Source organism: Cynoglossus semilaevis, chromosome Z, assembly GCF_000523025.1.
Source record: "Cynoglossus semilaevis isolate Cse_v1.0 chromosome Z, Cse_v1.0, whole genome shotgun sequence".
NCBI classification, from domain to species: Eukaryota; Metazoa; Chordata; class Actinopteri; order Pleuronectiformes; family Cynoglossidae; genus Cynoglossus; species Cynoglossus semilaevis.
Genome location: NC_024328.1, coordinates 20861936 through 20877934, shown reverse-complemented (window position 1 = coordinate 20877934; position 15999 = coordinate 20861936). Strand labels below are relative to the sequence as shown.

General features: G+C 38.0%; 1 protein-coding gene across 3 annotated transcripts in view; it reads left to right on the top strand.

Annotated features, from left to right (window-relative positions):
* Positions 1-15999, top strand: part of grid2 (glutamate receptor, ionotropic, delta 2) — a 254308-nt gene that overhangs the window by 168579 nt on the left and 69730 nt on the right. For all 3 annotated transcript variants that reach the window (XM_008336887.3, XM_025053042.1, XM_017043061.2), the window contains exon 12: positions 15314-15480. In XM_008336887.3, coding sequence (XP_008335109.1) covers positions 15314-15480 — 167 coding nt within the window. The remainder of the gene's footprint in view (positions 1-15313; positions 15481-15999) is intronic.

The following is a 15999-nucleotide window of genomic DNA, read 5'->3' as shown; positions in this document are numbered from 1 at the left end:
TGAAGCTGTAATAGCTGCAAAAGGTGGACCGACATCATATTGAACTCTGGGTTAGGAATGGGATGGCACTTCAGTTCATAGTATGAGTCAAGGCAGGTGAGCGAATACTTTTGGTAATATAGTGTATCTCAGTTTGCAGCTTAAATGGAAACATGTTTGCATTTCAAAGTGTATGTCAGTGATATCAGAAAACCATAACCTACAATACAAAACCCAATACATAGCACTTTTACATAGTATAATTGTAATATTAAATTGTAGATGATGATAATGTCCATTATTAATGTTGTCAATAATAGAAGTAGTTGCAGCAGTGATAGCAGCAGCAGCAGCAGCAGCAGCAGTAGTAGTAGTAGTAGTAGTAGTAGTAGTAGTAGTATATACAGTGGTTTGTTTGGGATCATTTTCATGAGTTTCCTTTATGTATCATTGGTTGTTCGAAACAGCAATTTCAATTAAATATATCATATAGCAAACAAACAGTGATATTTAAGAAATGAAATGAAGTTTTTAGGATTTACAAAAAGTGTGCAATAATTACTTAAACAAAAGTAGGCAGGTGCATACATTTGGGCACCCCAACAGAAAAATTACATCAATATTTAGTAGATCCTCCTCTTGCAGAAATAACAGCCTCTAAACGCTTCCTATAGCTTCTAATGAGGGTCTGGATTCTGGTTGACCATTGACCATTCTTGTTTACGAAACATCTCCAGTTCAATCAGATTTGATGGTTTTCGAGCATGGACAGCCCGCTTTAAAACAGACCACTGGTTTTCAATGATATTCAGGTCTGGGAACTGAGATGACCATTCCAGAACGTTGTACTTGTTCCTCTGCATGAATGCTTTGCTAGAATTTGAGTGGTGTTTAGGGTTGTTGTCTTGTTGAAGTATCCAGCCTCAGCACAACTTCAACTTTGTCACTGATTCTTGAACATTGTTCGCAAGAATTTGCTGATACTGACTGGAATCCGTGCGACCTTCAACTTTAACAAGATTGCCAGTACTTGCATTGGCCACACAGCCCCACAGCATGATGGAACCACCACCAAATTCAACTGTGGGTAGCAAGTGCTTTTCTTGTAATGCTGTGTTCTTCTTCCGCCATGCATACCGCCCCTTGTTATGTCCAAATAACTGAATTTTAGTTTCATCAGTCCACAGCACCTTATTCCAAAATGAAGCTGGCTTATCCAAATGTGCTTTAGCTTACCTCAAGCGACTCTTTTTGTGGCATGGGCGCAGAAAAGACTTCTGCCGCATTACTCTCCCATACAGCATGTCCTTGTGCAAAGTGCGCTGAATAGTTGAATGATACACAGTGACATCATTTGCAGCAAGATCATGTTGTAGGTCTGTAGGTTGAGTTTGACTGTTCTCACCATCCTTCGCCTCTGCTTATCTGAGATTTTTCTTGGCCTGCCACTACGGGCCTTAACTAGAACTGTGCCTGTGCGCTTCCATTTCTCACTATGTTCCTCACAGTGGAAACTGAAATCTCTGAGCTAGCTTTTTGTATCCTTCCCCTAAACCATGAGGTTGAACAATCTTTGTTTTCAAGTCATTTGACAGTTGTTTTGAGGCTCCCATGTTGCCAGTCTTCAGAGGAGATGCAAAGGGGAGAACAACTTGCAACTGGCCACTTTAAATACCCTTTCTCATGATTGGCTTCAAAACTTTAAACTTTAAACTTTAAACTTATCTTTATTTGTCATTGTGACACAGCACAGCACAGCACAGCACACCATGCACAACAAAATTTAACCTCTGCATTTAACCCATCACCAAAGTGAACAGTGGGCAGCCGTGGTCAGCGCCCGGGGAGCAGTGCTTGAGGACGATGCCATGCTCAGTGCATCTCAGTGGTAACCTGGCAGTTGGTGGATTCGAACCTGGGGACCGAAGTCCGCTTCCTTTACCACTAGGCCACCACTGCCTCACAAACCTGTGTATGTAGGTTATTGCACACTTTCTGTAAATCCTATAAACATTTCACTTCTTAAATATCACTGTGTTTGTTTGCTATATGATATATTTAATTGAAATTGTTGTTTCGAACAACCAATGATACATAAAGGAAAATCTTAAAAATGATCAGGGGTGCAAAAAACTTTATCATACCACTGTAGTTGAGGCGAGACTCTGAGCCGCTTTTTGTTTGCTATGGTGTTGGACAGGTTGACAGATGAGGTCAAACAGGAAGTTCAATTGACCATGCTGTTTTACATTGTCACCTCTGACAGCAGGGAGCAGGTGGAGTTTTGCTTTGAAACAAATAGGAGTGAAGGTCTGAAGGAGCAAGAGTGTGTAAGTGAGAGTAAAGAGTGAGAGCGAGAGTGCATGAGTTGAAATACCAAGGGTCAACCATCAAAGGACAGTGAATGAAATAGGTGAAGAAAGGGGTGCAGGCAGGGGGTTTTGTGGAAAGTACTGAGACCTGCTATGATGTATTGTCTCTGTCTAATAGACATAAGCCTGACTTTAGGCATTAGAAATGAAAATGCTGAGATTTTTACTGGGAGTGACAAGGATGGACAGGGTTAGACATGAGCTGAGGGTAGAGAGTGAATATATCAGACCAAGGATGTTATAGATGGGGCTGCCATTCAAGATGAGAAGAGACCAGAGAAGATTTATATGGTGATTTTGTAAAAGCAGATGTGGAGATTGTTATTGTAAAAGAGGAGAGGATGCAGTGGATAGGAGAAGATTAAATTGTACATTATAGTAATTGTATTTTTGGAATTGTGATTTGTAGTTCTGCAGTTTATTGCTGAATTGTTTGTTTTTCCTGTAAATCATTGATTAAGCGAGTCTTTGAAACATTATAGAGGCTTTGAACTCTTAAAGAAATATTTTCCATAATGCAATTCGTTAAGTGAGATTAAGCCTATTTCCTGATACATTTCCATTCATACAAGTTTATTTCTCAAACTTCTTCTGGTAGACTTTCTTCTTCTAACACTGCAAGGCAGGCCTGAGACAGCTTCTGCAGAGAATGTCACCGGCAGGAACACTGAGAGCTGTATCCGGGGAGAAGATTGATGACTGAAGTCTGATTTAGGGAGATTTGGGAAATACAAGTTAGCCTGCATTCTGACAGTGCTACGGATCCGACTTTAAAAACCATCTATTTGTAATTTCAATAATGCTAGCCCGGGAAATTAAATTAAATATAATTTAAATCTATCACAGAAATACAGTTTACAATTTTGTACGAGATTAAAATGGACTTAAAATTGGCTAAGAAAATTATGGATGAGTAGAAAAACCAATTAGGCCTTCAGACACACAAAAAGTTGGTAAAGTTAGACAACAGCATTAATCAGAGGGGCCAAATGGCTCCGCTAGGGAGAAATGGTGAAGAAAAAAGGGAACTTTTAGAGCACATTTTTCATTTGCCTGCTCTGCGTCATGTCTAGCCCACTCTGTGACCTAAAGCTAACCATGAGATAACATCTACTGTAACTGTCTTATACAGGAGGATAAGTCGGGAAACAGTATAAATCACTATTAAGCAGTAATTTTTGTTGTCGGAAGTATGAGAGGAAGGAGATAAGGAGGTAAAAGCAGAAAATGAAAGCACGGTGTGTAGTAGATGTGGATGTTCGGATTAATGCTAACAATCCTTTGTCTTATCCACACCTTGAACTCATTCCGTTCATTCATTCTGTTTCTCATTCATTCTGTTTCTCCTCACACTGTGGTACCATTTAACTGCTGAATAATTAAAATGTTTGTTTTTTTATTTGTTTTAGCTGGCAAAGTATCTTCTATAATGAATAATAATTAATTTGATCACATAAGCCATCTTGTTTGGAAAGTCCTGCAAGCAATCAAGCAACACAGCAGTAACATTTAGATGGACTTCTGTGAGGCATGTATGAACCTTATTTCTAGAAAAGCACAGAAAAAGGAGAGTAAATTTAGAATCATCAATTTAGCTTCTTAAGGCATTTTTCAGCTGAACAACATACCTTTATTGCAACTGTTTTAATGTAAACTCTTAGTGATGAAGCAACATATTACAATACAAGTTTAATCTGGACAGCAGGTAGACCAGTCAAACACATCTGTTTAAAATAGTTATGGTTTTATAAAGTGGGCATAAAAATTAGGCCAGCAGTGTTTTTAGATCCATATCACACCGTGAGCATGTCTCCCTAAGATTTGAATATAAACCTCGGTGTCAGTGAAAGAATCAAAAGCATCCAGATCTCCCATTACTGATGTCACGTCACACAGCTTAAATTTCAAATGGTACCCCATCTTAACCACAGAAAAGTGTTTAGAGGAGGTCCATTGGTCCATCTCACCATAATTGTTAGTTGGTTGACTGTGATCTACAAGATGTAGACCAGGTAAAATATCTGGAGACAGATGGTGATCTCTTGAAATCGTCCTGTTTTGCTACTGGAATGTCTCTAGCAAAGAAATTTCTAACTGACTTCAGCCTAAGAGATTTGTTATGCAAACAGCGGATTGCTCTTAGTTCTTGTTTAACTAAGATTTTTTTGGTATCGTGCACTGAGAGTTACTGAAAAACAATTATCCTTCCAAGTTCATTTTTCTGTGAGAGTAATGTTTAATATGTCACCATACAGCAGGGTTTATATAATACCACAAAAAATATATAATGTTAAATGCTGTGATGGACCTATACAAACATAATTTACTCATCTTAAATCCCATACACCAGACATTACAGGATGGCCAAAAAACAAAAAAACAAACCATTATTCATATAATTTAATGTTTTAATAGCAAAGTAAGAACCAAGGTGTTTAAAACATCTATAAATAAGCCTTTAAAAAAGATAGGATTGTGTCTATCTATAACATCTATAAACCAAAAAAGGTTGAAAAAAATATGGTGCTGATAGAATATCCAGATGTGATCCCATCAGATTGCTCTTCCTATCTTTCTTAAACATAACCAACTTTTAACTAGAATGCCAAGCTGTCTAACAGTATCTAAAAACCCTGTATTTACTGTAGTCAATGTTGGTCAAATTTAACCTAAGTTAATTCTTACGTGCTGCTGCAGAAACAGCTGAACTGGTGATTAAATCCAAACACTAACTTTTCCACACACAAATATGTATTTATTATATAGAGAAAGAGTAAGATAGCATGAAATATTGCAAACAATAGCTGACAGTTAGCAAAAAGAGTATATAGCCGCAGACTTTAAAAAACAAGTCAAATGTGTCCTCCATGTAGCTAGAGGTGTTCAGAATAATGAAGCTAATACAGTATTGAGACAAGATAATAGCTACAATCTGGAGTTAATCTGTAGATGCTGATGCTTAAATTTGGCAATTAACATGGGAACTACCCTATTTTCTTTAGTATAAGTTGCACCAGCCAGCTAGAGTGCTCTCTAAGCTGGGTAATCTAGTATTTAGTCTTATCTGTCTTTCTGACAGCGGAGTATTGACCCAGCGAGACAAGAAACGCGTAGTGAGTGAAAAACTTTAGCTCCGACAGGCTGTGAATGGTCGATGTGGAGCTGACGAGCAGCAGGATGCAGAGCAGATGCTTTAGAATTTGGGCAGATTCTTTGCGACAATATAATCTGAAAGAGTCAATCTTGCAAACATCTGTTCAATGGTTTTGTGGGAGTGCTGCTGTCGAGCCAGTCAGCTTGCTAACTGATAGCGGTGCTGCTGTGATGTGAAATCAGGTCTGTTGACAATATAGTATAATGCGTACTTTCTTCTTATATATGTGGTTTCTACAGGTGTGATGAGAGATCACACTGAGTTAGAACTTTCATCTGTTCCTGGAAAAAGCATGTCAATCATCGTTTTCGCTGCTGTTAATTTCCCACAGTTGCAATTAAAGTCGGACTTCACTGCACACATTTCATCAGAATTTTTCATACCCATTATGGTAATGTGGTACTCCAAAGAGAGTGATTTGTTCGCAGAGTGTGATTAGTTCGCAGTGAGTAATTAGTTCGCAGTGAGGGATTTGTGAGTGATTCCTGAGTTCAATATGAACAAATCTTTCATATGACTTGGGAGTTATGAATCTTTCATATGACTCGGGAGTCATGAGTCATATGAAAGATTTGTTCATTTTGAACGAATCACTCGCGAACGACATATCACTAGTACGGACTCTAAATCAGCTTTATTTATTTGTACATACAAAGAATTTGACTCCAACTCAATCTTGCTGTAGTTTTTCAGTAAAAAAAACTAAACAATAAGTTACATTAAGAGAATAAAAAAGAGAAAACACGTATTTTCCGGACTATAAGTCCCTACAGAGTATAAGTTGCACCAGCCAGAAAATGCATAATGAAGAAGCAAAATACATATATAAGTCGCTCCGTAGTAAAAGTCACATCAGTGCGCTCTAGCGGCTGTCAGTGTGAAAACACCGAACATGTAAACTTTCAGTGGTAATATACTGTATAAGTCACACCTGAGTATAAGTCGCAAACCCAGCCTAGGGATGAAAAAAAAGTGCAACTTATAGCCCAGAGAATACCGTACAATGTACAATGTACAATGTACAATGTACAATGTACAATGTATGGTGTACAATGTACAATGTACAATGTACAATGTACAATGTACAATGTACAATGTACAATGTACAATGTACAATGTACAATGTACAATGTACAATGTACAATGTACAATGTACAATGTATGGTAATTCCACGAATAAAAATGAGCAGCTGCGCTGTGTCCTGCATGTCCGTGCTCTCACCCAGTGCTAATGAAAAAAATTCAAATTATTTCGTCTTATGCTGCAGCTGGGCATATACATTACCACCGATTTGTTCAATGTGTCTCGTGATTGTACTCGCTGATAGACTCATGGCATTAAAAACATCTTTCTTCTCGGGACACACCTCCTCCGCGACAGCGATCATGCATTTCTTGACAAACTCTCCATCAGTGAAAGGTTTACCGCTGCTTGTTATCAGTTGAGCAAGCCGAAAGCTGGCCCAAACAGATGACTGGTTCAGCTGAGCTTGGCGTACAAATGTATTCTGCTGAGCTAACAGTCCACTTTTTAGCTTTGAGAGTTTGTCTGCTCGCAATTGGCCTTGCAAAGCTATCATACTTGTCTTTGTGACGGGATTCATAGTATCGTCACAAATTGTATTCTTTGAATACCGCCACCGCCTCTTGACAGATGAGACAGACAGCCTTTTCTTTGCATTGAACAAAAAAATAATCATTTGTCCACTGCAGGTTAAATGCTCTGCATTCTGAATCAATTTTTCTCTTACCTAATCTTTTCGCCATTATTCCGTTCTCTCTTTGAGAAGGGTGTGTTTAGGTTTTTTTTTTCACTGCCGTACATACTTACATACCTACATACATAGTACCTGTTTTGTTTTTGTTTGTTTTTTGGGTTTTATTTTGAAAATGGAAAAAATAAATATACATACATATATACATGTAAACATACATTCATATTTTTACAGCGAGTGCAGATTGGATAGTGGGATATTGGTATTTGAACAGGGGAGAAGCTGGAACAGTAGATGGCCTGGGTGTGATGAGTCTGCAGAGATGTTACCTGCTCTCTTTTGCACTCTGGAGAAATACAGGTCCTGAATAGAGGGCAGGCTGACTCCAGTGGTCCTTTTTTGTTGAGTTTTCCATGGTATACTTGTAGCTCCCCCTGGCCAAAGCAGATTGAGCAGCTCAGAAAAATCTGTATAACCTTGAAATCACTCACTTATCGTTCACATTGAGAGGATCAACATGGCTGACACGGTTCACACATCTGTGTCTTGAACAACAATGATGGAGTGAAAAGCAACAAAGGGCCAGGTCCACAAGTTATGCTTGTTGATGGAGAATGGATGGACAGCTGGGCAGACAGACTGACGTACGGATGAATGGATAGCGGGTCTTGGATCATGTCTTGTATACGCAGGAAGGTATATTTCTCTCAATAATTCCACTCCTTCAGTGAACTGGCACCAAGTGAGAGATGGATGCAAGAGAAAAAACACTTCCATTTTCTATTTCAGCCTAAAAGAATGTTGAGGTTTCATGTGCTTTCAGTGCTGTGCCAGATGGTAATCTTAATGTAAAGTTTCCGCAGTGGTAGGGCTAAATTAGCAGTCAGAGAGCTGAAGGGTTTATGAATCTTTATGAATAAATAAAGCCGTACAAAAAGGGGAGAGAGTGAGAAAGATAGACGTTGTTGTTCCGCTTTCTTCTCTTCCTACAGTGGCTCCATCATGCATGTACTGATTCCAAATCTCCACCTATGTCTCTTTCAATCTGTTGCTGTGGTTCCTCTGTGCTTGACTGCCCTTCTGTGTGTGCGACAGTGACGGTGACAATTTTTTAACAGAATTTGACAGAAATACAAGCTGTTCACCCTGTCGTTGGGCACAAGAACATCCATGTGTCTGGACATGTTCCTGTCTTAGAATACAATTTTACTAATTGTTAACGGAATCTAAAGGGAAAATGCATAGCTGTGTGTGATTATACACATAAGACTCAAAGAGAAGACATCGTGATAACGCCGTTGAATAAAGGTGCACATTAAAGAGAAAACAGAGAGAAATGTTTTTTTCTGACAGATTTTATTAAGGGTGACATCTTAGTTTTGGCTCACTGATCTGTCACAGATGATGTGTCTCTCCAACATCTGTCTCCAATTACTCTTCACTTTGGTATCACATCTCTCATTGGCTTAATGGGGTCTAAGCAAAGATTTGCATACAGCACGGCGATAGGCGATTAATTTCTTTCTGCCTTTTTTTCTTCGCCTTCTTCCTAAAGAAACAAAGAGAACTAATGACAGCTGAGGGCAATTAAACAACAGAGAAAACAAAGAGGGAGGATGTAGTGAAGAAGTTGTCAGATTCAGTCTCAGGGGATGGCAGCAACTGTTGCCATCCGAGCAGGCATTTGGAAATAATGCCACCTGCTTTCTAGGCTTTCATCATCAAAGACACACCATATTTTCTTTAAAGGGCTTAAGTGTGTGTTCATGAGTTGTTTTATAGTTTGGTTTAGGTAAACATGTATTTTATGGGCCAATAAATGTGTCTGCACAAAAAATATTATTGTAGGAGTGAAGTAAATAAGGGAGTCAAATAATTTGAACTTCAATCTTATTAAATATATGATAGCTATGGATTAAGCAGTATTTGAACTAGTCAGAAAGACATCCATCATAATTCTATTATTTCTATTTATTTATTCTCTGTTATTTTCCTTAATCAGGACTTTTTCAATTTGTCTTTGATCCTTGGTAACTAAAGATGAACTACTGATTTTTCGTCATACAAATTACAAGGTAAGTGCCCTGAAACAACCTCCCTCATGTATGTTGATGGTGTAAAGGATGGTACCATCTATCTCCTCTGCGCTGTGATTGATTTGCTGGCACTTTATCTTATCTTCATTCACATCTTGACATATCTGCAGGAAGCCATCGTGCGTAGACTGGCGGGAATAGTCAGCTGAAAAGCAGCATTTCATTGTAATGCTCCACTGATTTGTCAAACAAAGCTCAAACAAAAGCACCATAGACTCTATAAATAGAGTGGCATAGAGCATGAACTATGCAAGTTCAAAGAGACACAGAGGGAACAAGTCATGAATTTATGTAAATAATGCTGCCTTACAAAATAAGCTATGAATAAAACAACGTCATTGTCTTTATTACAGCAATAAGTTTTTCTCTGAACTTCTTATGGTGGTTGCCACTCCATCAGTGTATTCCTAACAGCTAAGACCTCACTCATGTGAGAAACATTACATATCCAAGGCTTCAAGGGTAAATACTGAACAGTTATGAACCGGGCTTCACTGTATGGGGCGATTTGTTATGCACTGTTTTAAACGAGTTTGCCATCTCAGATGCAATTTATGTGCAAGAAAAGAATAATTGTGACATTTTTTTGTATTTCTTAAGAACATACGGACTGTTACCTGCCCTTGAAGGCAGTGGTAAGGAGATGTAAGAATTGTCTGATATATAGAAAGAGGAGGACCTGCGGTAATTCAGCTATTTTGAAGCTTCAGCATGGCCAGCCTCTGAAGCCAAACTATTTGAATGGTGGATGTGATAGAAGCACTTCTCGAAACCTGCCTAGAAACTCATTGGACCAGATATGTCGTACAAAGTGCTATTCAAACATGCTTTCTTCAGAGATTGTCAGAAATGTGGTCAATTACAGATGGAGGGTGCTCAAAGTCCATCCTTCATCTTTCATGCTTTTTGCTTCCTGTGGTTGATTAAGTAGGAAGTGGGTTGACCTAATTCTGCTGCTTCAGTTTGAGAATCTAAACTCATCATGATGACTACTGAGAAATGTTGCTCCAGATGAAGGTGTGAGGACTTAGAGAGAGTGAGTGTGTTTTTTATTCAGGTTTTTCACATCACAGTATTTTACAACTTTCAGATTTTTTTTTTCTTTTTACCAAATTGCAAGTGTTATAGATAACCAGTGATATGTTAATATGTGAGTAACTGGACATTCCTACTCCCTGTCAAACCACTTTGACAAAAATCCATTTGCAGTTGAAAGTATATAGAAAGTCATAGAAAGTCAATGTCTTTAATGCAGGAAACGTGTGGAACAGTCTTTGTTCACTGTTGCAGCTTCATTGTTCTGGTCCATATTCAAGTCTTAATCCTTACAGATACAATTTGATGGTTGACATTTATATTTACATTTTTCCTGGAGAAAATGCCATATTTGTAAGTCACCAACATTAGAGTGAAGCAGCAATGAAATTCAAGCTGACAGAGTAAATTTTTGGTTGATAAAGGACAGCAGGCAGTTGCCTGGCAACATGTAAAACAGGAGGAAAAACTTTTGACATGTCAACATGTAACACTTTACGCTACATGCAACGTACTATTGTAATTGGCATTAACATCTGTTCACATGATTATTAAGAATCAGATGTACAAAAAAAACACAAATATTGATTGTTTAAAAAAAAAATTATTCCATGCGTTGTTTTTTGTTTTGTTTTCTTGTATAGATAATACAATACACATGCATGCTACATGAGCTTATTCAAGAACCTTCAACACAATGTTTTACAACTCAATTTCTTATACACAGTCCATGGAAACACATGACCAAATTGTGATGTGCTTAAAAAATGCTAAAAGTTCCTCTTTTTGGTGTATTCATGTGTGTATTTGACACATACTTCACAAACTTCTAACTCTAAGTAGTTTTTTTGTGTGTATGCGATCCGAGAATCTCTACTTCTATTCTTTGTTTATGCACATTTTGACTTCAGATCAATAACGAAGATTTCAAAAGGCTAGTAAAGCAAGTTATTGAAGGATCGGTAATGCAATATAAAATGATATGAAATGCCCTCTGGCTGCTAGTTAAGGATAAGTAAAGTAATTAAAGTAAAGTAAAGTAATAATGTTGTCTGTGGCCATCATTTGAGTGACAGTGTGTTATTTTAAGTCGCGTGTAAATGCCATTTAAAGGTTATGTTAGCATCAACATTTCCGGTTTAAAAGCAGACTTTCTGATCACTTAATTATATTGTTTAAGGGTAAAGGACATTTCTTTGAGAGAAAGGCAGTTCACGTCTATATACTGTATGAGCTGAATTTAAAGCAGGCAGAAAAAAGATGTTACTTCTAAACTTTTCCTCGACCCATAATTGCTCTGTGCATTTTTTTTATTTTGCATCTACAGAGATAGAAGCACTTAATGAATGCTCAAGGGAAAACTCAAGTACACATCACAGCCATTACCACATCAATGGAGACTGACTTAGAGTAAAAAAAACAAAACAAATTGAAATATTATTAAGAGCCTGGTATTATTTATTTATCTGTACAAACCACTGTAAGAGTTTCTGACACCAGCATTCTACATACAATCCCCTGATTATCAATATAGATTAATAAAATGAGCTACAATGCTGCCATCTAGTAACTAGCAGCTTGTTTGGGCAGTCCCATAGTGTAGCGGTTATCACACCTTCCTCCGAAGCAGAGAACAGTGGATCTTGGGTTCAATTCCCAGAGAAACCACATGCTTGGCGTTTGCTACGGGCAGCCTGTTAACATCATATCTGCTTTTTACACGAACATTTTCCAAATATGGGATCAATATAGTTCAAATTAATTTAATTATTATTTATTTGTTTAGCATTGATTATGTTACTGTTCATTTGCTATGTAGGAGTTACCAGTTTCAGGTATGGGTGTTGGGTCAGGAGATGTGGTGACAGTGCACATGTGCGTGAGGAAGAGAGAGTGCTGAAAGTGTGAGAAAAGGAAAAGGTGTTTGGATAAGCTGTGTTGAGAGCAATACAATTGTTTAGAATGAGGCACCACAATGGTGTTTCATTCAAGTTCACCTCACAACCACCTGACTGATCTGTCACTGGGGCATTAAACTATTTTTAGAGCAAACATCATTTTTTGCGAAGCCCAGGCATTGTGTTCTCAATATCGTAGGAAAACGATTCTTAGAGATATTACATAATTATGCTCATATCTGATCTATTATCAAACATCACTATCAGTAAAGGTAGGTAGAGAAGCAGCAGATAAAATGGAACAAACATGTTTAAACATGTGACATGTGAACCCTAAAAACATATACCATTTTACATTGGTGTGTGGTGGCAGAATTCACAGTTGATTAGAAAACTGCCTTAGCAGCTATAGGTCTGAAATACCTAGCAAACTAATTAACAAAGTAACTGACTCTTTACGGTGCCTTTATGTAATTACCATATTTTTCGGACCATAAGTCTCTCTGGGGTATAAGTCTAGTGACTGTCAGTGTGAAAATAACGAACATGTAAATTTTCAGTGATACAGGAGTAGCAGATACTGGTACACAAGAAGTACCCTTTCGTGGCTGTTAGTGTGAAAATAAGAAACATGTAAAATTATATATTTTAATATATAAGTTGCACCTGAGTATAAGTAGCAAACCCAGCCAAAGGATAAAAAAAAGTGTGACTTATAGTCCAGAAAATACGGTACAAGTTCATTCTAACATAAAACTACTTTTTAAATCCTACAACTGTCTTGTCTCCCACGTTACCATTGACCTTGTTTTAATAGTGGTAGAAACAATATCTAAGCTCCTTTAATCAAAGAAGTGAACCAGAAGATCTGATGCAGTATGTGAGGAATATGAGATGGTGTTAGAAATGTCATATATAAACTTTTGTTAAAAGAGACCAAGAAAAGTATATAAAAGCTCAAATAAATACCAGCACCTTCAACATGGGTAGATGAAAGCTATATATATTGTATAATTTGTCCGGTTTAGACAGAACTATTCCGTGACTTGCTTTAACAACTACAAATAAAGAAACACAGATTTCTTCCTTAATGCATTATTCCTCTAATCATGATTTTCTTTTTCTTTTTTTATTTGTCCGCAGGCAGACTGGATCATAAATAATCTCCTGCTTAGCATTCAGAGTTTTTGTGATGCATTGGCTCAAAAACTCCTTTTTATTATTAGCAAATTGTTGCTGTTCATAAATTGCAGCAATTGCTGCTGCGAGCAAGAGCAATTTTCATTCATAGGCTCCAGCTTTCTTTATTTGTAATAGGGATAATACTTTATATTGCTCATATACATGTGGTGCCTATTATGTCACTAAAGTTAGTTCTGGAGCTTGACGGTGTAAAGACAGGGGGATGGCCACTATAAGTTTCACCAAGTAACGTTTGCACCTTATCTTCAGCTGTACCAATTGCAGTATTGTCTGTAGTAATCACACATTCTGTTTCTATGAGAGGAAAGAATATAAAAAAAAACTGTTATTGTGCTCATCACTTCTTTATAGTATTTTCACTGGGTCAGATGTCATTATTTTCAATCTCTTTCTAAAGAAAATATCTGTAATTTTCAGTTGTGAATGGCTGGAACTGATTTTACTAATGTCCTTGGTACAAAGCACATCATCTTTCCAATTTAGAAGTAATAATGAAAAACCAAAGTAATAAAATTCCCTTCTCACTCTGTTCAAAGCTGTAAAACAGAGGGAGCTGTTCTGATAATTTATTGCACACACACACACACACTAGTACTACATGCACATAAACAGAATACACAGACCCCGAAATAGACACATACACACTTCAGAGAACTACAAACTTTTAAATTAGCCAATCATCAGAAATCTCTTTCTCAAAAAGAGAGGTGACTCTTCTTTTGATGCCTTACTGCCTAACAGTCTGACACGCTCAGTGGGACTTGCTGCAGGTTCAGGGGCAGACACAACTTCTGCTTCTTCTTCTGTGGTTTCAAGCCTCATTTTTTGTCTCCTCTACCTCTTCCAGTGCTGTTTCTGTATCAGCCACTGGGGCAATTGCGTCCTCTACGCATTCTCTTTACCATTACTTTGTCCTGCACCGTGGCTGGGGTATCAGTAAACTTCACAGGATCCATACCTAAAAGTGTGCACTCATTCTTATTGTTTGGATTCCATGCTAGCTCACCTTTTGGAGACTCCTGAGATTCCATGCAACTTTCCCTTCTGAGAACTCCAGGCTCCAATCAAGCTGTAACAACACATCCATTCCTAACAATGGCTGACATGCCTGTCCAATCCATAAATTAGTGACAACTTCAGCAGGCCCAACAGACAAAGTCACAGGTCGTGTTTTCTGAAAACACATCCTTTCTCCACCAGTGCCATATGCATATTGGGTATCAGATGTTAATGGAAGAGACTCGCCTTTAAATATGACAGAGGAATAATCGTCAACTCGGCTCCAGTATCCAACAGAAACTCAACCTCAAACTTATTGTTAATGGTCGTACTCACATACCATCCATCCTTACGTGGCCTCACTGCAGCCACAAGAGCGCGCTGCGAGGCCTCCCTTAGTTTCCCTGGAACGCAGAAAGTAAGGGTTATTAGTCCTCAACATTAATATTGTTGATGTTCAAACCGGTGTCACATTTCACAGGTGAAGAGAATGACTTGTCAACATGTACACCGTTTTAATAAATTAAACATGAAATAATTCGATAGCAGTTTTACCTCACCTTTCCTTTCATGTAATGTCATCCTTGGTAACTTCAATTATAAAATGTATTTTTGTGGACAATGTATAATAGGTTCACCTGATGATCTCTTGTGGTATTAGCTGTTGCAAAGTGGTTGTGGACCACTGTTCTAAGGGTCTGTAAAACTTTGCTCTTGAAAAAATAAATTTAGATTACTATAATTTATTATATGCCTAAAATACAATCCAATCCACTGGTAGATGATGTATTTTCTTACATCATCAGACTCCCCTTTCTGTTTGCTATGTCTTGCATTTATATCATTTTCCTCTTTCTTTCAGGTGAAGTTTGGGCGGTTTGGTTTTGTCTGGGATGCAGCCGTGCTGGACTATGTGGCTAATAATGACGAGGACTGTGCCTTCTACACAGTTAGTAGCAACTCACCAGACCGCGGATATGGTATTGCCATGCAACACGGCAGCCCCTACAGGGACATTTTCTCCCAGAGGTAAGAGTGGCTACAGTAAACAGCACTCAGCAGCATCCTTGAATGCTTTTGTTTGTTATGTAAGGCACATTTTACATGAATAATAATTGGGCCATCACTTTGGTTTCTCACTACTTATCTCTGTGCTAACCTGAGTTTTAGGTCAAGAAAGTTTTTAAGGTTTTATAAGAACTGTGAAAAACTGCAAAAATAAATAATATATATATATATATACAGTATATAGTATGGCATGCCGTTCAGGAAATTAAGCTTTGAATATATATACAAAATGTGGCGTTTTGGCCCTGAGGCAATGTCTCTGTCATTGCTGTGGAACCCCAGGGTTCACCTCCTGGGCAAGTTCGAATCCCAGTTAGGGTGGTTGGTACCTTCCAGTGGACTCACCACCTGCAGGAAGGTTTGAGAGGTTGGTGCGGTGCAATGTGATTTGGGTGGCGACTGTTGCCCAAGTGACCCGGTAACGGATAAGCGGATGAAAATGGATGGATGGATGGATGAATATATATACAAAAAGTCTGA